Consider the following 24,021-nt stretch of genomic DNA (forward strand, 5'->3'; position numbering starts at 1 on the left):
TTTGTGTGCTTCTGGGTATGTGCAGCTGAGATCTCCATGTTCCTTCAGCTGCGATCCTGCTTTCTTAAGCAGGCAAACTTCTTCCATTAAATGGAGAGGAAACAAAATGGAAGAGGAAGCAACCAAACGTTGCTCTCTCTCCATCCCTGTGCAACAGCTGGCCATCATGACGTGTTTGTGCTGAATTGTGACCAAGAAAAGTACTCTGAATTTCCCATCTTTTGTGCATTTAAAAGCAAAGCTTAATGTATTCTGTGTATTTTTGTTGGCAGGTAGCAGTGATCAGTTATTCCTTTTAATACAATATTTCCAAACCAACACAACCTCACATCAGTACGCTTGATATTCAGCCCACCAGGCTGTACTCAGATGTGCGCTTTGATTTCATTTTGGCAGCTGCGTTTTATTCAGCAGTCTATTCCCCTCTCTCCAAACAGTCTCAGAATTCACTCCTGATGTAGGTTTTTTAATGCTTGCTTAGGAACTGGCATGTAAGGTCAGTGTGGCATTTCTGCAGGGTTGAAGCAGCACCTGTTCACAAGGCTGTTGCAGGAGGGTTGAGTGCTCAGCACTGAGCGACTTGCTGTCTCTGCAGTGCAGGATGGGGGTTTCTGTGTGGCTCTTTGGAGCAGGAGCATTTGACTCCAGCCCTTTGTATACAGACCTGCAATAGTGCACACGGCCTAAAACAACCTCACTCTTGTTTATAGGTCAAGCTGTTCCTGCAGGGTCACACGTTCGGTTAAATCTGCAGACAGGAGAGAGAGAAGCCCGGCTTCCAGACAGTGAAAGTGGGAAAAGTGACACAAGAGAAGAGAGAAGGAGAAAAAGGTACAGTGACACAAAGCTCCTGTCTTCTTGCTGCACAGATCTGGAGGAACTGTGGTTTCATGTCTTTTATTAGCAGCCAGGATCCCTGGTACACTCAATCGCTGTCTCTGCTGGAAACCTAATTGCTGGTTTAAGGGTTCAGCAGTGCAGAAAACTGGCCCCCATCTTCTGTGTTTCCTTTGGAAGGTGGGTAGAAGTGCTGAGTGTGGATATACAGGCACGTCTTTGTGGCTTCCTGTGCCACGATGAGGAGTGGCTGAGGGAGCTGGGATTGTTAGTCTGGACAAGAGGAGGCTCAGGGGAGGTGTGACTGCTCTCCACAGCTGCCAAAAGGAGGCTGTGATGAGCTGTGGTGAGCCACTTCTCCCCTGTAACAGCAACAGGACTAGAGGGAATGGCCTGATGCTGCACCTTTGGAGGTTCAGGTTGGACGTTAGGAAATACTTCTCCAAAAGAGTGGTCGTGCACTGGCACAGGCTGCCCAGGGAGCTGGTGGGGTCTCTGTCCCTGGAGGTGCTCAAGAAACATTTCAGTGTTGTCCTGAGGGACAAGGCTTCAGTGGGAGCTATTGGTGAGAGGTGAGTGGTTGGACTGAATGATCTCAGAGATCTTTCCTTTGGTCATTCTACCATGCCAAAGCTACATTTGCAGTGTGGCACCTCTGCATTACATTTAGTCCTTTGAAATCTTATCTGAAAGCATCGGAGCAGCTGTAGGGGCTTCATTTGTGTTGACCTGAGCCCAGTACATTTACACAAGTTATTGCTGATGGGCTCCTTAGATCACACAGCTTTCCCTGCGCCCAGACTGATGTCCAGAGTTTCTCTCATGCTGGCTTTTCCCTTTTCCTTTAATAAAGTCAGGTTCAGTTACTAAGGGGAACTTTCTTCCCTGAAGCACAGGGGTTTGCCATTGCATTTGCCATTGCAGATGGCACTTCTCTAGTTTGCGGTACAAAGAAGCTCATACGCTTCCTGATGCCTCAACGACTGACTTTCCTTTTTTCCTGTGCAGGTGTTTATGGCTCAGATAAGTTCCCTGAACCAACGAGGTCCATGTAAAGAACAACGCAGTGTCGTTTTTGTTTCTTTGTTTTTTAACATTTCTGAGGAACTTCTGGTTGGACTCACCCTGCGTGGAACGCTGTGTGTGATGAAGAGCATAACTTCAGCTGTAGATCTCCATGTTAAAGCTTGCAAGTTCTTAGTAATCTTCTAGTGACACAGTGGTCCTTTTCCATCTTTTCTTAAATTCTGAAACGCTTTCTGTTTTTCTGTATTCCTACATGAAAGCAGAAGCATTTTTAATCAGCAATATTTACTGCGTTAGGACCTGAGATTTGAGGTCAGCAGGTTCTAAAGCCTTTTGTGATTGTCAGGGTGAGGTGTCAGCAAACCACACACAGAATGCAGCACTGGGACTGATCTTTTGTTGAGTGTGGCGTTTTTCCAGTTTTAAGTGAGATGCATGTAATCTGGTGCTCGTAGCTCTTTTCCCCTGGTGTTATTCTGTGCTGATATATTACGGTGAAAATAGTACAGATAAAATTGTTCACTCGTATAATGCTTTTTTTTGTTGTTGTTGTTTCCTCTGCAAGGCTGAACAAGATGGATATTGACACAAATTCTTTCACATCCCAGGAGCTCAAAAAGGCATTGGCTAAAATGAAGGAAAGTGAGAAGGCAGAAAGAATGGTAAGGACAGTTGTTTCTAAAGCAAAGCACGGTCTGCTGATGCAAATGCGCTATGTAGCATTTCTTGGAAATTTGATGGTTAAAGCAAGCCACCACATTTCTTGCTGTCATTCTTGGCGTGCCACTGCTGATGTGAAATTGTGAGATCTTTGCTGGGAACCCAGAGCTGGTGCAGTCAGTGAGATGACTGAACCCTGAGAGTTTTCTCTTTGGGTACTATTGTGATTAGACCTGAATTAATAATACAGAAACATTACTTGCAGACACTTATGTGAACCCATGTACTCATTTCCTTTCCATTGTTTGCACTGTATTTTTATCCATTGTTTTGATTTATTTGTTCAACAGCCACTTAGTTCACAAAGATGTCTGCAAACCCCCAAAGTGGAATGAATCTCAGTGTGGGGATATTTGTAAAGGAAGTTACATGCTGTTTGTTGTCCTCATTAGAATGAGGAAGTACAGAAAATACTGCTCAGTCCCTTCTGTTTTGAATTCAGTGATAGTGAGCAACCACTGGATGTAGCATCCTCTGAACGCCTGGATCTAGAAGGGATCTTATGGCTTAAGATTTCAATCTCATGCCTGGGTGGCAAAAACCAGATGGCTGTGCTGAAACACAGGCTGAAGTTTGCCTACAGAAGCTGTAAACTTCCTGTTTGGCTACAGAGAGGAGACGATCTGAAGTCGAACCGAATATGTGTGCTGCTTGGAGCTGGTTCCTAGGACAGGAGCAGCCACTGGCATGGCATGGGTGGATTATATATGATCCATCACATTAACCAAAGCCTTTTTTCTCCTTTTCTGCTTACAAGTATTTCCTTAAGCCCTAGCTCCTCCTGCTGCCTTGAAGTTGAAGGAAAATCGAGGTGGGAATCAAGGCAATAGTCTTTGAGTCCAGAAAATCTTTTCTCCTGTATCTGGCATCAGGGCAGTGTTTTGTTTACTGTAAGATTATTTATGCAGCAGCCAGCATTACTGATAGCAGGACTTCTTGAAATGAGTGTCATTTAAATGCAAAAATTAGTGACACTCTATTATGTGAAAATAAGCCATATTTTAGAAAAACCTGTTAGAATAGCTATTGTCCCAGCAACTGGGCTAAAACCAGCTATATCTAATGGACCTAAAGTACTCCATTTAAAATCTCTCCTGCAGGGAGCAAATTCATCCTTGAAGTAACTGTGTCAAAGTAAATTGAGTTACACCAAGCATGTTCCTGTATATGCTATTGCAAAAGCAATTTCTTTTGTGTGGCTGGAGTTGGGATAGCATTCTCTGTGTCTGTGCAGTTCCTATAGTGATTAGGCTGGCAATCATTAGTGCAGATTGTACATCATTAGATTGCTTTTACTTCCATTTCTGTTTCTTGCTTTCCCCAGCTCTTGGGCAGCCCACCTTCAGTGTGTCCCCTCTGCTTTCTGTGTCCTGTGTGCAGCAGCAGGCTCTGCCCCTCCTGTCACCAATGCTGCAGCTCTCTGGGCTCAGATCTCTGGCAGAGCCTTCTCCTTCCCTGCCACACACCCTTCCATTGCTCTTGGTTCCTCAAAGCCCTCTGGGTGCTGTTTGTACAAGCAGTGCTGCACAATGTCTGCTGTCCTAGAACGAGCCCCGTGGCACAGCGCTTCAGCTGCCTTCCCTTTGTGCAGCACACTGCTCAGCATGGTCAGCTGCGACGTCGGGGAGCCTGCCCAGGGCTGTGGGCAGTCGGGTCTTGAGAACATCCCCATACAGGCAAATGAGGACCAGCAGTGCTTGTTACCTCTGTGTTCAGTGTTGTTTTGAAAGGTTCACAAGGTGTAGAAAAGGTGTACAGGTGCAGGCTAAGCTGCTTGGGGAATGTGTGCTGGTGTTTTACAGTTAACAGGCTGCTCTGCTTGTGCTGCACTCGGTTGGATAAGTGCTGCATGGTGCAGTGCTGCTCTGTGAGCCTCTGGGTTCCAGGCTGCCCTGTGCAGTCCACAGACAGAGACCCGTGTGTGGTGGGACCTGCAGTGAGGCAGGGCAGTACATCAGGCTGCAGAAGCAGCTGCCCAGCTCCGCAGTGCAGGTGTTCCCTCTCCCAGGGTGCCCCCCCCTACCGCACTGTGGTAACCCCAGTCAGCTGGGTTCCCCTTGGACACCTGGGTTGGGTTTGCGTGCTAAACTTCATCTGCCTTCTCATTTGGTTTTCTCCTGCTTTGAAGGCCCACGAGGAAGAAGTAAGGAAGAAGTTCCGTCCCATAGAGCAACTGAAGGAAGAGTTTGAAAAGCTCAATGTGAAGATGGAGACGGATTATGAAATCATGGATAAACTGATCAGCAAATTTAACAGCTCTGCTTCCACGCTGGATGAAAAAGTAGCGGCGCTTTATGATCTTGAATATTATGTTCACCAGGTAACAAAAACACATTTGTATCTACCATGTAAAATCCAGGGACTAAGGTATCATAAATGCGGTTTTATTTTTCTTATCAGTATCAGGTAATATAAATTCCTTAATTAGCATAATCCTGGGACAATAACAGATAGTGCAGGGCTACTGCAGGCTTATTTTTTATCCGAGTTTGAATAAATCAGCACTCGTAACAGTAGCAAGCAGTTTCCTAGGGGTTAGTGTTGCTTGATTTGTTGTCTGTTCTCAGGCTTTTTTTCCTGTCCTCTTTTTCTTTCTTTATATATGTGTTAATATTGTGAAAATGGGTTTAACTGCAATTTTGTGGGTGAGCATTAGTGGTGGCTGCTAGAAGAAAGCAATAGTATTTTCTCTCTCCTTCCATGGGAAGTGTCTGTGGCTGCAGGTAGATGCCCTTACAGCAGCTGACAGAGAATGTCTTCGTATCAGGGAAGACAAGAGACACCCAAGGCCTGCGTTTTATCTTGGCATGGGAAAGAAATGGTCTGCAAAGCCTCTCTCAGAGCTGGGCTGGTGGCAAAAATGACTGAAAGCTCAGGCACACGGCCAGTTGCTGAGCATCAGCTGAGCTGTGCTAATTAACTGTGTGTGAGGCTGAATATCTCCTGAAATCTGTCTTCTTCAATTTGCGCTCACATTTTCTTTTTCCCCCTCAGATCTCTCTTTGTGTGCTCTATGCTCACACGTTTTCAGCTTTGGTTTGCTGCAGGCTGTGAGCATATCACGCTCCTCCTTTGTGGTCGGCCGCTGCGTGTCCAAGCACTGAGGCTGTGCACAGCCTTGTGGGGAGGATGGGGGCAACTGGGAGAACTGGAGCAGACTGGGAGAGCAGTCGCTCTCATTGACTTCAGCATTTCTGAGAGTGAATATGAACTCTTGAGACGTAGCAGTGCAAGACCTTTCACTGCAATGGCATTTATTTAAAAATAAACACTTTTTTTTTTTTTTATAATAAAGTTAGCTGAAGGAGTGAGCTGCTGAGGATGGAGTCCCATGCTCCATCTAATAGAAGTGCTATTTCCAGGGCTCTTTGTCTTGTGTTTCTACATTGAATCTCTGTCATGCACACGCAGAGGCTTCCTTGCTGTTTGTTCTCTGTGCCTTTGTTTCACTGACGGCATCTGTCTGACTCAGAGAAAAAGTGTGAACAATGGGCACCCTCAGAGCTTTGTATTTATTTATATTCGGGCTAATTCTTGTGGTTAAGGGTGCCAGAGCATCAGGCCAGCATGCTAAGAAGCAGCCCCCAAACACACTGGGATCCTTTGCTTTTCAACATCGTGTTCTGGATTATTCCAGCAGAAAATCCCGCCTGCTTGGGGTGAATGATTTCAGAGCATCACGAGCAGCAGGAAAATGATCTCTGCTGCCTGGCCAGGGGCTGACCAGAGCATCAAAGGGAACCGCATCCAGCATCAAATGGGTCAGACAGGGGAAATGGCAGGGAAGCTGGCGCGGAGCACAGAGGGCTCCTTTGTGCATCGATCACAACGCCGCTCTGTGCCTGCGCTGCTGGGGCAGATGGCTGGGCAGCACCTTCTCATCAGGCAGGAAGCTGATAAGAAATATGACTTGTTCTGTAAGCCAGCATGGCTTTTCCTTCCCTTTCTTCTTCCAGGGACCAGAACGTTATCTCCGCTCGGTACCGACTTGAGCAGCACTGGCTTAATGTAATTACTGAACAGCAGCCAGATCCGCCCGCGCCGCATTCCAGCGGGCTGACCCACGGCCGGGAGCCCTCTGCAGAGCTGTGCTGCTGGAGGCCCGGGGCGGCAGCCTGGGGCACAGGCAGAGAGCGGGGCAACCTGCTGCCGCTGTGCTGGCTGCTCATCTCCCAGGGCGCCTGTGGGGCAGCACGCACTGTGCCCTAAGGATCACGTCCTGCTCACAGCGCGGTCCTGGGCATCCTGGGCCTGACTCACCGTGAGGAGAACTGCAGGCAGGGGCTGAGTTCCTTGTCCCGAGTGCTGGCCCGAGTGCTCCGTACTTGCTGAGGTTTGGGTTGCCAGCTGTGCTTTGCTTCTCATCAGTCAGGATTCAAGTTGGCATGTTTGGGAGCCCATCTTGGAGGAAGGATTGGCTTGCTAGGTTATCTGTGATGCATAAAAACCAAATGCAAATGTGAAGAGGCCAGAGCATAACTCATTTATAAACAGAGTTCACGGTGCTTGCACAGCAGTGTGTGGAGCCAAGCCCGGCTCCATGCTTTGCAGGCTCTTTCTCTCAATTATTTACTCTCCTTATCTTTCTCCTTTCCCTCCTCTGACATGCTACACCATTTCTCGTTGCTAATTTCCTCTCCATTGCAGATGGTTGACATACAGCTTTTCCTCGCTCTTATTCTCCAACATTTTTTCTCTCATCTCCCCTCCCCAGTTTCTTTCTCTTCCAATTTGAAGGCGTTCCCTGAGTAACTGCTGTCATATTTGTTTTTCCCCCATCCCTCTCCTCTCCATCCTTGCCTGTGTACTTTAGTCAAGAGCTCTTTTGATCTTTGCCTTTCTTCGTGCTGTTTTCAGTGGGCTGAAGCGAGGCAAAGTGCCTCTCAGCAGCCTCTGCTCCCCAGAGAGGTCAGCGCCTCCGAGCTGTGGGGTTTGGGACTTCTGTTGTGGTTTTTGGTGTTCCTTTTCTCAGTGGTGAGGAAGGAGCTCCACTCCACTCTGGAGATACTCCAGAGAAGAAAAGGATGGTGCTGAAAAAGGAATGCATCTTCAAAATAAGCTTTGCAGCACAATTAGTATGCTGTGGCAGAGCTCTGTGGCTGGCAGGAGAGCTGCCCCGCAGGACTCTGCTCTCAGTGAGGATGCCACAGTGGTTGGATTTATCCCAGCTGCTGCTGGATGCAAACTTTCTGGGCTGTTACAGTGAGTCTGTTCCCTCCTGAGCAGAAGGAAATGTCCAATTCTGGCCTTAAAACAGCTTCCAGGTTCTTACAGTTGGAGCCATCAAAGCCCTTGCCAGTGGGTGAATTTGGTTTGCTGTACAGGTTTCTTTGTAGACAAAGATGGTCCTGCAGAAAAGTAAGAGGTCTGGCAGATCCAGCCTATAGGGTCAGTTAAAAGTAGGATCTGAAGGGATCAAACAGCTGCTGCAAGTCCTGAATGAGCTGCAGCAAACCCACAGAGATGGGCTTTCTGTTGGCAGCTTCGCAGCTGGGCAGCAATTGGCAGCTATTGTGTGAGTGGGGAGAACGGACGAGCTGTAGCTCCCCAGCTTGTGCTTGTAAAGTCTTGTAGGACGTAAAGCTCAATAGTTTCTTCGTTCTCTTGGGTACCTGAAGTGTCTGACGTACGGCCAATTTTGGTGAAGGCACACGGTCAAGATAAAAATAAAGCTGAGCACGAAGGAACTGTCAGCTAAGAGGGAACATGGAAGCGGTGTGCAGTGTTTATTCTGTCCTACTCTGTCAGCTCAGCGCTCTCACTGAAATGAGGAGGTCATTTGGAGCAGTTATTCTAATTTTTATGTTCTTTTTGCATCCACCAACATGACGCTGTTGTCTTTGTGTCTTTCACAAAAGAAGTTTTTTGCACAAGCAATTCGGCAGATTTGTCAGACGTTTCCTTTTAAGCTGCAAAAAGAAGCCTTTAAAACCAAAACGCATCGATTTGACTTTGGACTGAATTTTGTACTGGAAGCACTTGGCTCTGTTTCTCTGACTTTTGTTTGCAAACCACCCAGAGCCCTTTTTTAATTTCCTCCCTAAGAACAGATGTCCGCTGTGATTTTTGTCTGGTTTGCCCCACGTCTCCTTCAAGTCAGAGACCGATGAATTTCCTGGAGGAATTCCCACTAACGTTTAGAGTTCTCCCTAGTGGCACTTAGTCCAATATTGTCGGATTTAGAAAAATCATTGTATGGGCTGCCCCAGGGAGAAGCTCCTTGCTGGCGCTCCCAAACAGGGGCTGCCTGCTTGCTGTTCACATCTGCGTGGAAGTTCTGATCGTGGTCATGAAAAACGCCTGGAACAGCCATGCAGCTGCTGATAGGCTCTTAGACATTTGTAGCTCCTGGTGCTACAATTAGAGCATTAATTAATTAATTGCGTTTGCAAAACAGATGATTCCCTGGGTTCCAGTAATGGCCGCTCAGGGGAGCGAGCTGAGAATTTTTTCTTCTGCCACGGCCAGGTTTCCTGCACTCCAAAGCACGTGCTGAGGGAAGTTTGGATAGCTGATCCAAGTGTCAGCAATGCCTCTGCATTGGATAATAGCCACCTGTCAGCGCACGCGTGACGTCCATCGCTCACCGGCAGCGTTGCATGAACCAGCCGCCACGATTGCGCTGTTTTCCTAGCATTGCTTTTGAAGCACAGAGCTGATGAGATGGGGAGGGCCGGGGAGATGATGCTCTTTCTGAAGCAAGGAGCTCCTGAAGAACTGTTGAATTGGGTCTCGAGGCCTGCGGCCGTTCCGTGCTGACAGGGATCTGCTCTCTCCCAGGTGGACAACGCGAAGGATTTCCTGTCCATGGGCGGACTGCGGCTGGTGATCGAGGGCCTGAACAGCACAGAGGCTGTCCTGAAGGAGCATGCTGCCTTTGTGCTGGGAGCTGCGCTCTCCAGGTGAGCTCTGCCCCCAGACCAGGTGTGCCAGGTGCTTGTCCTCGGCCTTCTGGTTTATTTTCAATAGCCAGAGCTGGCAACTTTTCTCCTCCTGCGGCGCCCAACTTTCCTCTTCCCTGACCCAGCCTTTTCCTTGCAGCCCTTCGCTTCCCCCAGGCTTGTCTTCAGTGCATCCTCACCCTGCTCATTAGACTTAGCCAGAAGTAATTCAGCATGGAAACTGATCATTTTTTTCACTGAACTCCTCATTTTTGCACAATCCAAGGGGAATAATGCTGCCTCTCCTCCTTTCCCCTTAGCAGCCTTTTGAGAGGGAAGATTTCAAGGACGATGCAGTTATGATTGCCCAGAGAACTCCTTTCTCCCTCCTATTCCTTGCTCCTAGGCTGCTTTAGGACAGTGAGATGCTAATTTCAGAAACATAGCAATTCTCATGGTCTCTGAAGGTTTTTAGCCCTGGGGACGCATGCCTCCGACCTACAGGCATAACCTAAAGGGTTTCAATTAGGCACAGGGTTACAGATTGATCTGGAGGATGCTTGTGATTCACTACAGGATGGCTGTTGCCCAAAGGAGCTGCCCAGGCTGCCTGGTGCCAGCTGGGAATCTGTGTCACTCAGGCATGCCACATGGGCAGAAGGGGCTGTGTTGGCGCTCGTTTGGTTCGATGGCTCTCTGGGCTTTGTCCTGTGCATGTACGTGTTGTGCATTCATCTGAGACTTCACAAATGCATTGGATGGACCCAAACTACAAGGTCAGAAGCTCAGACTGAAGATTGAAAGTCAGGGCTATTGTATCTGCCTATTTTTATGCCTGAAAATATGGTCACTTTCTCCACCGTTAGGAATTATTTATCGCTTACTCTAATATACAGTCTACAGATCTACATTTCTTTTGCAATCTTACATACATTGCAATTGGTCTACAGCGTGTGTAAAGTAATGTGGCTTCAGTGACAGAGCAGGTGCCCTGATTTACACCAGGAAACGATCCAGCTCGTGGTTCGAAGCAGAGCTTTGACTCACTGATCACAATAAGATTCATTCCTTCACTTCAGAAATGCAGACCTGCTCTTCCTATGCCAGCACACATTTATATTTGAAACAACGTTATCATCTTTTCCGTAGGATCTTTAATGGCATGTGGATGTTTAATTATGTTTCATAAAGAGAAAGTCATGCAGGGGCTCTGGAAACATTTAAAGAAAACCTACGAAATGAAAAGGGACTATTGAATCCTGTCTTCCCTGACTTAGCTAATGTGACACTATCAGGACTCGAGAAATTAATTGTCTGATGATATGAGCATGCAGCAGTGGCTGACTAAACTAATGCTTTGCTCGGTGTTCCTCAATTGGAGATGCTTTTCTTTGGACAGAAACTGTACTTTTCTAACGTGACAATGTGAAAATATAACTTTGGAAACTTTTAAGCCTTTTTTCTTTAAAGGATATTCTGACAGATGGTAATTTCGAGTGGTTCAGATGAAGCACTGTCTGAGAGCTCAGTTCCAAAATGTGAGGAAATATTATGCCTGGGTTTTGAGTTTGCTTTTTTCTCCTTGCTGTGCTGTGCTTAAGCTTTCTCAGTAGACACCTACATGCCAACTCATCTGCTTTGTGCTAGCTGCTTAATTTGTTTGTTCATACATTTTCTCAGGTTACTCTGTGCTCTGTTTTTGCTGCCAGGGGCATTTCAAGTACTTAATGGCACGCATTTTTGGTTGAGTTTTGTTCTTCGAAGGGGTTGTTATTTATTTCTTTCCCACAGAGTTGTTCCTAATGGGCTCAGTCAGGCTGTAGGAATGTTCTTGAAGTGCCTGGAGGTGCAGCATGCTGGGCTGTGGGGCTGTGAGCTGTGCTCACGTGCTGGTACCAAGTCCTGTGCTGGATGTCTGGGCACTGAAGAGGCAGCAGTCTCCTGCTCACAACCACCTGGCGGCTGCTTGGCCACCTACCAGAGCAGCTAGCTTGGCTCAGGACAGAGGTTTCAAGCTAAGCAAACCTTCCCCCCCCAAATCGGATTGTGATTGTAGCAGCTCCTCAGCCAGCCTGGGATAGCTGGAGCTCCTTCTGTAGCTGAACCTGGAGGAGGGAGCTTTACCTGTGCAATCATGAATAGGCAAAGCTGTGTTATGCCCAAAAAAACCACAGGGCTCTGAGCAGTCTCAGCCCAGTCTGAGTCGGAGCCAGAAGCTGTAAAAGCAAAAACAGTATTCAGGTGTTCTTGAGGCATTCTTTGTCTCCCACTGTTCAGGTAGGAAGCCGGTGAGGGATGGAGCAGCCAGGTGCATCACCCTGGTCTTGCTCTGCTGCACGGAGAGCAGCCGTGCTCTCATACAGAGTCCAGTGATTTCCCAAGTTCACAGTCTAAAACCAAAACCCTGCTTTCTGTCCCCACACTTGGAACTTTCTCACTGCTGAGTGACCTGCTGCAGGCTGAGCAGGAGTTGGAGATTTCTCCCCTTGCTTTGGCCATGGTTTCACTGTGGATTGCTGCTGTAGGATGGGTGGCAGTGCTGCCTCAGGCTGGCACCGGAGCTGCCTGCCTGCAGCCCAGCTGAGTTCTGGCTCAGAGCTGAAAACCCAGTTGGAAGAGAATGGTTTTCAGGTATCAGCAACTGGAGCCCTCGGGCCGTGTACCCGTGCAAGATACTGAATCAGCAAAGGAAGGAGGAAGCAGAGGGCACAGTAGGGGCAATTCAAGATTTCTGCTCCTTGCTTGAAAAGCAACCCTAGCACAGAGGAGTCTGGCTCCCAGAGCAAGGACTCACAGAGTCTGCTTGCCTGGGTGTTGCTGGGGCGGATGCTGTCTTTCAGGTATCCATCTGCCTCTGTTTGTGAGCCTCCCTCTTGGAAGAGGGTGATCTGATATGAAAGAAATCACAGTTTCATCTCTTGCTTCTCTTATACGTCCTTCATTTTTGACATTTGGGGTTTAATGGCCGCGTTTGTGACCAAATCAAACATGGTTCCATCTGGCAGAGCTCTCTGAGCGCTGCCCTTATTGCAACTCTGCAACCTCATCGCAGTCTCACTGTTCTTAAACCTTTAACAAAATGTTTTCCATTCAGCAGTTTACAAAAGTAAACGTCATTTCAACAATCCTCAAGTGCTCTGATTGCAAATAAAAGTTAAATGCGCTAACAAAAATAATTGCCAGGCATGTGGGATTGTACATTTAGGTATCCATAATTCACTAACAGAATATGCCAATACACAGCATTATCTGGATTTTCAGTGATTGCATTAGCATAAAAGCACGTTAGCGTTTATCCAGTGGTACTAACATTTAAATATATATAAAGTATGAAATATTAAGATACGGCATTTTGGAGGCAAGTGAAACTACTGCCTGTAAAACGTTCTTGCTTATTTCTGAAGGTACGCTCCAGTGTCTGCGGGTGACAATCAACATTTGCACCACTGGGTCCAAACATTGCAAAAATGTCAATGTTTTATGCAAAGAGGAGCTATATTAAGCTAAAAAGATTGCTGATGAGAGAAGTGTCTTCTGATGTCCTCTAAGCTATTTACAGGCAGCATCTTCCTTTGTTTGCAGCGCAGCCAGGCCTCTGCAATTTGTATCTAGATGTTTCACAAGGCTGGAAATGTTAGCCAGGAAGGATTATGTTTGTGATTAAAACCTCAATTTTTAAAAACTTTACCACCAGGAAACGTTTTTCCACACCAATAATTTGAACATTTTAATATTTTGTAATAAAAGGATTTTTGTAATCCGTTTAAAAGGGGAACAATAATTTATGTCGAATGCATTCTTGAAGCTTTATCCCAAATGCTCCCCATGTGCTTAGGGGTGAATTAGAGGTGAGGATGGAGAGAAGCTAAGCCATGCAACCTGTGAGGCAAAGAGAAGCGGTTGGTATTTCGTGGGGAGAGGCAGAGAGGGCAAAAAGCAGTGAATGAGCCACATGGGGAGTTCTGCTGAAGCTGCATGGCTACGGGCAGGGTGTCAAAGCAGTTCTCTGAGCCTGTGTTTGCTGTGCGTCCTGGCAGCGTGCTGGGCAGTCCCATCTCAGCTTGTTAGGCTGGGAGACCTTTCAGTAAGCCCAGAGCTGCCAGGATCTGCTGTTCGGCTTGGTGAAGTGTTGGGAGCAAGCTCATCACAGCTGGTAGACTGAGCATTGTCCTGTAACTGCCCGTAAGGTTCCCAGGGATGCCTTATGTCAGCCCATTGCTTCTCTTACCCATTTAGTTTGAGATGATTAATCCCTTAATCCCGTGTGCATCACAGATAGCCCAGCAGCCGCTGTTCCCCCTACCTGCCCCAGGGTGTGTTTCAGGCTTGCTCAGGTGCACATATATTGCTCAGCACCATGATGTGCAGCTGTTTTCAGTCTGGCTTCTGCTTTTCATCTTCTTTTCTTTGGGGGCAGGGCTGGGGGAATGCTGCCTCCCATCCCTGCTGTGTGTGCATTCAGAGGTGCCTGTTCTGCAGTGTATGGCTGCTGTGTTGTGTCAGAGGAGTGCTGGCTCCTTCCAGGGTGGCTTTGTCAGAGGAAGGTGTTCCCACCAGATTTAGTGGTTTTAAGTTCAGGTTGACCTCACCATGGAACTGGTTGATGCTCACTGCTGTTTGATATTTAGGTCCAGCGTTAAGCAATAAGACTCAGGAGAAGTGAAATTAACGACCTTGCTTCAGTTCTGTCTCATCAGGACATAAGAATCTCCAGGCGGCAAAATGCACGCAGTTAGCTTAACAAGCACTGTCCCTACCCATTTATTTCAAATCCATCTTCATGGTTGTCCCTTCCTCCTCCGGCTTCTCTTTTTACACCCTACAATCTTTTCCTCTCTCTTTATTCATTTTCACTGTTTGCTTCAGCGGCCTTGTTTGACAACTTCGTGTGCTTGCCACCTCTCAGATGCAGTCATTCTCGCTCGACTCCCTGCCCAATGGTAATTTCTTGCTTTGTAGATTCTCTTCTATTTTTATTTGAACTCCTGACTCGTGTAGAGTTAGCAGCCTCACTGCACTTAATTTCAAATTAATTTGATTGGGTCACATCAATTTTTTCAGCAGCGATAATGAACTCAACCTATTTAGCCTTTCCCCATTATAAATAACCTTAACAAAAACTGCAGCGTGGTATAAAACTGTGTTTCATCATCATGGTTAATTATGTGGAAGAATCAATCCCTAAACATTTTTCAGCGTCTAAAATGTAACAAGAAATGTAATTAACAATTAAATAGTAAACTGCACCATCCTTGTCCTCTCAGGAGAGCAGGGAGAGCAGACCCCAGGAGAAAAATCTAGAATCAAAGGTTTGCCTCTGTTTTCATTTTCCTGAATGCTTTGATAGGTTAAGTGCTGGTTAAATGCTGCCTAAATGCTGGTTTCTGGAAGCTGGCCGGATGCAGCAGCAGGGGCTCAGCTGGACGTCTGGGACGTCTCAGGCTACCCCAGAGGGATTGTTTTCAAGGCTGAGGACGTTTTCACTTCTGTTATATGTGGGAAGTTTTCAGGTATTTACCACATGCAAGGGTTTGGGTTGGATTGCAGTACTGGAAGGAGAGGAGGAAGGAGGCTCAGAAGTGTAAGTTCAATTGCTGATGGCTGAAATCAAAGTGATTAGCCTTAGCTCATGCTCCAGCAGTGAGAAAACCTGCAGCTCACCTCCCAGCATCGCTCAGCTTTGCCCTTTCTAGACTTGGGCAGGACTGGAGTTTCCTCAGTCCCAGGTGCTTTTGCTCACTGCACCGGGGCTCAGCCTGGGCGATGCACGGGATGCCATCCCCACATCCCTGGCCAGGAGGTGAGGCTCCAGAGCCATGCATAGCCTGGGAAAGGCCTGCCCTGAAGGCACAGCTCACAGGGCTCAGTGTTGGACAGCCCTCAGCAGGGAGGTAGTGACACAACCTGCAGAAAGAACTCGTCACAGCCAGCTCCTGCCTTACGTAAAACATGTTGCTTCTGTCTTCTCTCATTCATTAAATGTGTGAGGCGTGCTCTCTGCTTAAGTAGCTGAGTTATTGTGGTTTACATTTAAAATATGCATTCAGGCTGGTTACCTAACCACTTTCTGCACAAGCCAGTGTTTCATCACTGGACACAACGTGTATTCCTTTGTCACTGCAGCCACTGTTTATTCATCATCCATGCTCTCTGCTTATCCTTTCTGCTACAGCCTCCGTGCTCAGTTAATGGCTTCACAGGCTTCAAAGATTTTCCTACATAACACCTACATTATTACATTATTTTCCTGACCTGCAGTGACTTTTCCAACATTGCATGTTCCCTGCACTGCCTCCAAGTAATAGGTGCAAAAAGCTCCACAAAGAAGAGGCATGTGTGTCTACTCTTTAATCACATTGTGCAAGAGGCTGTAGCAGCCCCTCGTTAATGTGTTTTTAGAAGAGAGGTTGAGAAAGTGCTTTGAATAGAACAAAGAAACAAAAAAATGGAAGGAAGACGAACAATGAGAGCAGGAAATGCAGGATCTAGCCTCAATTATGTACCTGCACTGAGTAGGGTTTGGGGTGGACAAAACTGACCCAACGATTACCTCAATTGTTTGAGCATGTATAGGAAGATCTGGATCCCATCCCCTTCCTTGCAGGTCCTGCTATGTGCACCTCCTACCCTTTTCCTGATTGCAGCTTTTGTTGGATTTAATTGCTGGCAGGAGGCTCTACGCCACCAGCATGCAGAGGCAGGTCTGCCCAGGTTTGGTTTGCAGTGTGAGTGGTGAAGGCAGAATCAGGCTCTCACAGGGGACTCAGGGACCTGCTTTCAGTTCTTGCGGGGATCCAGCCAGCAGCTGCAGGCTTTCACAGCATTGGGGCTGGCCCTGGCCTGTGCTGGCTGAGAAGCCACCAAGGCTCAGTATGTGACCTCGTTCCTAGGCTGGCATCTTCCAGCCTGCCTGTTTTCCAGTTACTGTGTTTTGATAAAGTTCTCCTCTTCTGTCTGCTCCTGTGCCTTCCGATTCATTGAAACAGTTGGTTATTCATCCACGAAGACAGTTCCTCGGGTCTTCCACCAGATTGCTTCCAACCTCAGCCCCTCCAAGGCTCTCCACGTGTTTGCATAGGGTAATGTTCTGCCAAGAGAAAAAACAACAGCTTACTGGAAATTATCTTTTTCTGAAGAAACTCATCATCACTGTTGACTGCTTGCTTCTTCCCTCAGGTGCTGACGTTCTGCATCTTCTCGTGAGCTGGGTTTTGATCTGTATTTTAGATGATCCTATTTCTGCTTAAAAGAAAATGTCCATCGGAGGCCCTGGAGCTGCCTCATGTGGTTTGGAGGGGCTGACTGGCTGGGTTGCCTGGGAAGCTGGGCAGAGCTCTCAGCCCCTCGATCTCGTGGGGGACAGCTTGAAGCCATCACCAACATTTGAGGGACGTTATCACTGCCGCTGCCCACCGAGTCCTAGCTCCTTGACACCCCTGTGCGAGGTCTGAACGGATTTGAAAACTAATTTGCTTCTCTGTACGTCACTTGTCCTTTCTGCTGCATTTAATGAGTTTCTGAGGTAGTGCAGCCACTTCCAGAAGGCAGCCATCAGAGCACCGTGTCCCCACTTCTGTCACAGGTGCCTGGCTGTCCCTGCAGCACACCGCACTCCTCGCAGTTCTAACTGGCGTTGTCTCTTGAATCTCTCATGGAATGCATCAGGTAATGTCTTGCAACCACCCTTTCCAGACTGTCTCTCCTTCTAAAATTTTCAGAATGCCCTGAAAATAAGCGATGGGCAAGAGAAGGAACTCTTCCAGGGTTTGGATGGTGTTAGCAGGAGCCCATGGGACACGTGGGTCATGGTGGAAGTCCCATCCATCACACCACTTCTCCCCACCTTCACAACTCAGTTCTTCCTGCCCAGATGTTTGATTCTGTTTATTGCCCTGTGCATTCAGCATCCATGCATATGTCTTGCCTGTCACAGACTCAGGATCGCCTCTTTCCTTGGGAGAGAAATGAGTGAACATGGTGCTGGTGGGCACCGCCGTGGCTGTTGGGAGGCCATTCATCCTTGACTCCATCTGCTGAGATCAGTAATGAGGGCTGCTGCTTTGTGTAAACCACTAGATCGACATAGGAATTGCCTTATTAACGTGGATGTGCAGTCTGTCTGGTCAGAACACACCTGTGGCTGGATTCAGTGGAGGTAGGAACAAAAAGCTCAAGGTGGTGACAGCACGGTGAAATGCAGATGATGTTCCCCTGCCTTAAGCAGCTAAAAACTGCCATATGTGATGAGATGCAAGGGTTCTTGTTGTTTTATCTATTTTTGTCAATGTGACAGAATTTAAAAGGGTTTCTGGATTCTGGTGCATGCCTGGTGCAGCAGGGGGCTGACTGCAATCTGCCGGTCGGCTGCTGCACACGTGAGCCCTCTGATCTCCCTCTGCAAGCTCCTTGCCTCCCATTGGAAGCAGGCTGCCTTGCCTTCCCATCCCTCCTCTTGTCAGGAGAGCCTGTAAACAGGGTATTGGTGTGTTTGCATGTTTCTCACTAAGCAGGAATTCACCTGTGATGTTTTCCGAATTAATACCTTGCCTCTCTTCTTATTTAACAAGAGCATTTTCCAAGCTGAGAATGGTTTGAGAATGAGCTGAGAATGGCTGAAATTTTCTTTCTGAAAGATGCTTTTTCTTCTCAGGCACTTCATATTGAAATCTGTCTTAATTTCAGTTCAGCTAGTGTGTGAAAACACACAGCGCAGCATTGTCAATCCCTGAAGGAATAAAGACAGATGGAGCCCAAAATGGGCTTGGCATTGTGATTAAGTGAATCCTTCAAGAGTTGCGGGGAACCAGAGCTTGGTCCTGCCCAGTCAAGGGTCCTGAGACCAGGTCAGTGGGTGAGGATCCCCGTGTGACAGCCACCACTGATGTCTCTCAGTGGGCTCCATCCCACATTGTCCCCCTCCAGGTGATCTGACGTGGCTGCTGCTGCATGCTGCTCCTGGAAAAGGGCCTGAGAGCTGGTAGAGCTGTGCCAACGATGGGTGGAAGAACCAAAGGGTGTAACGGGGTCCCTGGTGCGTGATGACGTGCGTTAGTAACAAGCTGCTATTTCTGGTCCTGAGCTTCCCACAGCTGTGCTTTCATTGATGGCTCTTGTGTGGCTGTGGTGATGGAGAGCAGAAGGGGAAGGAGGGGTTCCAACAGACTTGGGAACGTGGAGGTGCAGAGGCAGAGGGGCTCATGTGTGTGCTTAGGACATCTTTGCTTTTGAGATGTGGAGGGTTCACCTACCCTGAAAGGGAGCAATAGAGAAATACAGGGTGGTATTGTCTGGGCTGGTGTTGGTGTTAGCAGATGTATCCGGATTCACACGCTTTTAGAGCTTTTCTCACCTACCTGCTGGAAAGGAGAAAGAAAAAGTGTTGCAGAAAGGACATCTCTGCCTCATCTAATGGGATCGAGGCCTCCCCATGCAAATCCAGCTCAGACTGCCAAGCATGGGCAGCGAGCTCTCAGCAGCCTCAGCGATGGGGGGAGGCAGCGAGTGAAGGCAGAGTTGCTTTGCAGAGGCCAGAACATGGCAGCCCATAGGGTTGTGCCTGCCTAGAGAGCGCAGTGAGGGGACAGCTGAGCACAGTGCTGGCACCCCAAGGCACAGCCTCATTTCTCACCCCGTGGCATGCAGCTGTCCCTTTGCACAGGACTGGGGTTGTGCTGGCACGGGGCACACTCACCAAAGAGGATTTTGGATTCCTCCACCCTGACCAGTGAAATGAGGCAGAGAGTTTTATAGTAATTTAATGAAGGATTTAGTGTAGAAAGTTGATGTTGTCCACAACAGTCGTAGTTTAGTGTGTGTATAGTGGGCAGAGAGATGGATGAGGAGTAGCTTCCACAGATGGGCATCAGCTGAGAAGGGAGCAGAGGGACATAACATCTCTTTTGGCCAACCAGGGCAGTCTTTCCCAGCTCCTAGCATGATCTCCTGCAGTGCTTTTAGGTTAAGAATGCAAATAGGACCTCACTAATTGTCCTAATGAGTGGGAGGGCTGCTGCAAATGAGCTGAAATTGCCAATCAATAGGGAGTTGAGCAAACAGGTGGAGCGTCTAGCCTGGCACCTCACAAAACATCCATAGTTCATTTATTCTGACAAGTGCAATTGAGGCTTTGTTATTGTGACACCCTCTAAGCACAGCAGGAAACGTGCCACAGTGTATTTTGTAAAGGGAGGAATGGTGCATGATGTGAGCTTTCTCTGCAGGTCATGGCCAGGAAGTCTCAGAGAAACAGTAGGAGACTGCTGTGGATTTTCCTTTTTTTCCTTGGGAACTTTAGGGATTGCAGATCAGTGGATTGTGGATTAGTGGATCAGGAATTTGAAATGCATTTTTCATTTCTATGTTACACACTGGTGAACCGACAAATTTAATTTCTTTAAATCCAGCTGCTTTAGCTCGAATAAGTGAAGTCTTTTTCTGTCTCTTTTGGTACCTCAGAAAAAGCTGAATCGAGATCTCCATGGGCATCACGTCACAGAAATGCAGCTATTTATCTTCAGCCTGTTGCTGTTATGAAAGTGGAGCCTGTTTGCAGGAGAAGAGATCAGCTCCCGTGGGTGTTGCTACACAGGGCTGTAGGCAGAGCTCCATGGTGGGCTGCAGCTCTCCTCCAACAGCCTGCCAGCACAGCCAGGTGACCTGAGACCACAGGAGCAGCGTGGCAGAGCCCGGTGGCTCTGGCTTCAATGCTCCAGCCAACTCAGGCAGCCCTCTGGTTGCTCCTGCATGCACATCTTTCTGACACGTGGTGCTTCTGCTCTGCTGAGAGTCTGCACGGCGCAGCAGGGGTCGTTGGCCGTCCCCAGGTGAGATGTGCTCGGCTCACATCTCTGTGTTTGTCTTGTGCTGACGCTCATGGTGTGAATGAGGCTGGGGTTGGATTGCTGCAGAGGGTCCCAGCGTGCAGCTGTGCTGTTCTGCAGGCCCTATGGGATGCACCTCCCCATCCAATTTTGTGCCAGGGTAACACAGAGCAGTAAAAGCCATTTGTGTCGTTAAATGCCTGATGGGCTGTGCTGCGGGACCTGGTCTGCGGGGGGGAACCAACTCCATTGTTACCCAGGCATATTTCAGAGCTTTTAGTTGGAGCTAAACAAAAAGGCCTTGGCTTCCTGGAGCAGGCTTTGTTCATTCACTCTGTGATCTTGAAAGTGGGTCTGAAGCACGGCTCAGCACCAGGCGCCAGCACCCAACAGTGCTGTGGGCTCGTGCCCACCCCCAGCTCCGTGCCTGGAGGTTTGCAGTGGGAGCACAGGGCTGGGGTATCACCGCTCCCCAGGACTGGTGGAGGGCCCTGGGGCTTTGCCCACCATATCTTGATTAACAATTAACGTGATGGAACTGAGACGTGCATCTCATTTCTCCACCCTACCTGACAGATGAGGATATATGTTTCTTGGTTTATTGCTGTGCCTTATTATAGCCTATTTCTGATTGATTGAAAAGCAGAGGCTTTCTATAAAGAGAGACCTTTAATCTCCTGGCAGAGATGAGTGTGTTTCCCTTCAGGAAGCACTCAGTCTTTGCTGCTTTCTCTAACTCACTCTTTAAACTTGAACCTGGCAGAGACCAGAAAGAAGGCAAGATCAAAGCAAAAATAATTGGGATCGCTGGCTTCTGTGGGCAGTTTAAACCCATTATTCCTACTCACTAACTAGTTATTCCTAAATAACTCTTGCTAGAGACAATTCAGTGGTTGCAGCATCTTCTTGATAAAAAGCACTCAAATGTAATAACCATGGCAACAGTTGCTGAGGGCCGGCCACAGCAAGGGACAGAGCTGGGTTTTCTAAAGGGCAGCAGACCCAACTTTACCAATAAGTGACTGTAATGCTCCAAGGGGACAACGTATGGTGAGCTCTGTGTGCCACTGCTCTCATGGGGACACATCTATGTGCTCTGTCCTGGGGATGTGGTTTGCCTCAGTGCAGCTGGGCACGAGCCGTGCTTCATCAGTGATGGTGCATTCCCTTTCAAATGAAGGGGGAACTCATTAACTGAAAGCCAGAGGAAACACAGGGATGGTCAGTCAGGAGGAGGCACAACCTCCTGTTCCAAAGACACAGATGTGCTTCACACCATTTGTGTGCATGGTGAACAGAGGTCCCTGTGCCTGGCTGCCCTGGGTAAGACTGCATCTTTCTGCTTGTTTCTGGTTCCCTGGGATGCAAACGACTCTTCTTTCAAAAGCTTGTCCAGCCCAAATCTCTGAGCTTTCACTTGGACTCCAGAGACTGCTTTCATTCTGGGTAGATTCAGCATTAACCCATAGATTGTTTAGCAACCCTAACAACCCAACTTGTTGCTAAGCAGCAAAATTAAGGTAAGGAAAGTACCTTGATCAACTGAGTCACTTCTTTGAGTTTCAAGAGGACTCAATTGCATGAGGTGCTGCATTTCTTTTGAAAAAGTTCTCTTGTCCTTCCCAGGCAAGGAAGGGACGAGAAGGCAGGCAGGCTGTGGAAGGTGCCTGGTGGGTCCTGCTCTTCGTGTGGTGACAGCAAGTGCTGAGGTTGGACGGGATGATCTTGTAGGTCTTTTCCAACCTTGGTGTTTCTGTGATTCTGTATCAGGTACGAGTACACAACAAGTCAAATTGCAGAGCTGCTTCTTTGTGAGCTGTCTTTAAGGCTATGAATGAGGTGATGTGACAAATGCCCTGTGGTGTTGGAGCTGGAGGAGTCGGTAAGAAATGAGGCATTTTGACTTGGGAGAGTTGGTCCTTGCCTGCTTGGTGCACGGTGTGGGAAGCAGCTGAGCTAACAGCTTTGGACCTGAGCCTGGGCCCTTGCCTCTGCTTTGTGCTGTCCTCTTGCCCAGGGCATCTTCTGAGCGCTCGCTCTTAGGACAGCACTGAAAAGACCTCTCCAGATGTTCTGATCTTAAGCTCAGGTTGGGAGCAGCTTAGGTTATGAGATCAAAGCCTTTCAAATTTCATTGTGGGAACCATGTTATTTTTTATCAGGCAGTATTCTCTTTCTGTTGTCTTATCTAATTGAACATTCTCCAAGTCTGAAAAGTAAGAGGAAACTCTAGTATTAAAGAGAAGAAAAGAAGAGCCTGCTGAAAGGCAGCATTTTCACAGATTTCAGAGAAGGAGGCAGTAAATACTCCACCTCTGCTTAATAATAATAATAGCTGGGCTAAGTATCTCTAAAAATATAAAATAATGTGTGCCTATTTGGAATAGTCAACATCCTTATCAGCCTGCTGTCATCTCTGCAAATAAGTTTCACTAGAGATTCTGGGCATGATTTTCAATGGCTCCGAGCAGCTGGAGCTTCTTTGACTTCAGTGAAAAGTCTGAGTGCTTGGCACGGTGGCAAACCAAGCCTCTTCCTTTCTGCCTCAAATTGGGTCTTGATTCTAAGTGAGATGAATTTTCTCCTCCTGATAATTCTGTGCATCTGAAGTGATTACAGCTCCGCGTGAGTGCTCTTTTCGGAGATTTGAATGCAGCGTTTTCTTCCGTCTTAAAAAGGTTCCTTCGAGCCTTCTGATGCTGGAGAGGGGGAAAAAAACCCTGGTGGAAGCTGTCACGTCTTCCTATGCAGATCGAAGATTAAAACTTGTATTTTTATAAAACACATACGGGGGCTAAATCAGAAAACTTCTGTTCAGACGAGCAGGTTTTGGCTGTGCTGCTAAATTCTTCCCTGGCGGTGGGGAGGCAGAGCCAGCAAGTGGTATTATTTGGAGTTCTTAGAGAGTGAGCTTTAATGTTTGCTTAACTCCACTAAAAATAGACACCACCCTCTTTTCCTAATAGGCAGCATTTGTCACACTTGATTCATTTCCTCTCCCAAACTGAATTCCTTCATGAATATTCATCCGTACTCCCCAGGAATCTGCCTGTCCTCAGAAGTTGTACTCAGTGGCTACGCTGCAACAATGTGAGTCAACCTTTCAGGCTCACCAAATACCCAGCCTGAGCTGGGAAATATTGCAATACCAACAGCTCTCATTGATTTCTGTCTTCTCTGTGAGCCCTGATTGCTCGTTATCCCTCTAGATGAGACCCTTAACAAGGCTCCCGTTCCTGTTGTCATAGCAGCACCGCATAGCCCAGTATCACAAAGTCTCTGTCATTGTTAATTGTGTGATGGGAGGATCATTTTGGCAGTTTTTCTAGTGAGGATTAGGCCAAAAGGTCCCTTCTGAGCTATGATGAATGTGGTTACCTTCAGAAGGTACTAAAAGTTGGTAGTTACAGAAAATTTCTGAAGGGGGAAGCTTTACACAGTAGAGAGAGGGACAGCAGCCCTTACAGGGCTCTTCCCATTCATGCTCAGATACTGCTTGAAGCAGGGAAAAAAAACGAGCTGCTAAAGGAAAATATGAAACAGGATTCATGCTTAAGGAAGCTCCCATCAGAAGCTCAGCCCTTCTGCCCCAGAAGCCCAAAGCAAGGTGAAGGCCCCTGCCACTGAGCTGTTGGGCAGCAGGTTGGTGCTGGAGGGGAGCGGTCTGCTGGTTCTGGGGGCAAGGTGTTGGCACGAGCCTGGAGGAGCCTGAGGCCGGCAGAGCTGCTGGATCCACC

The 24,021-nt window shown here is 47.8% G+C and overlaps 1 protein-coding gene across 6 annotated transcripts in view; it reads left to right on the plus strand.

Moving 5' to 3' along the window:
* The window catches only part of SIL1 (SIL1 nucleotide exchange factor), a 90,326-nt gene that overhangs the window by 49,238 nt on the left and 17,067 nt on the right, over nt 1-24,021 (plus strand). For all 6 annotated transcript variants that reach the window (XM_042880646.1, XM_042880647.1, XM_042880648.1 and 3 more), the window contains 4 exons: nt 711-831; nt 2,429-2,525; nt 4,712-4,903; nt 9,364-9,485. In XM_042880646.1, the coding sequence (XP_042736580.1) occupies nt 711-831; nt 2,429-2,525; nt 4,712-4,903; nt 9,364-9,485 (532 nt within the window). The remainder of the gene's footprint in view (nt 1-710; nt 832-2,428; nt 2,526-4,711; nt 4,904-9,363; nt 9,486-24,021) is intronic.

Source organism: Lagopus leucura, unplaced genomic scaffold, assembly GCF_019238085.1.
Source record: "Lagopus leucura isolate 7727_CA_CO unplaced genomic scaffold, USGS_WTPT01 Super-Scaffold_100027, whole genome shotgun sequence".
NCBI classification, from domain to species: Eukaryota; Metazoa; Chordata; class Aves; order Galliformes; family Phasianidae; genus Lagopus; species Lagopus leucura.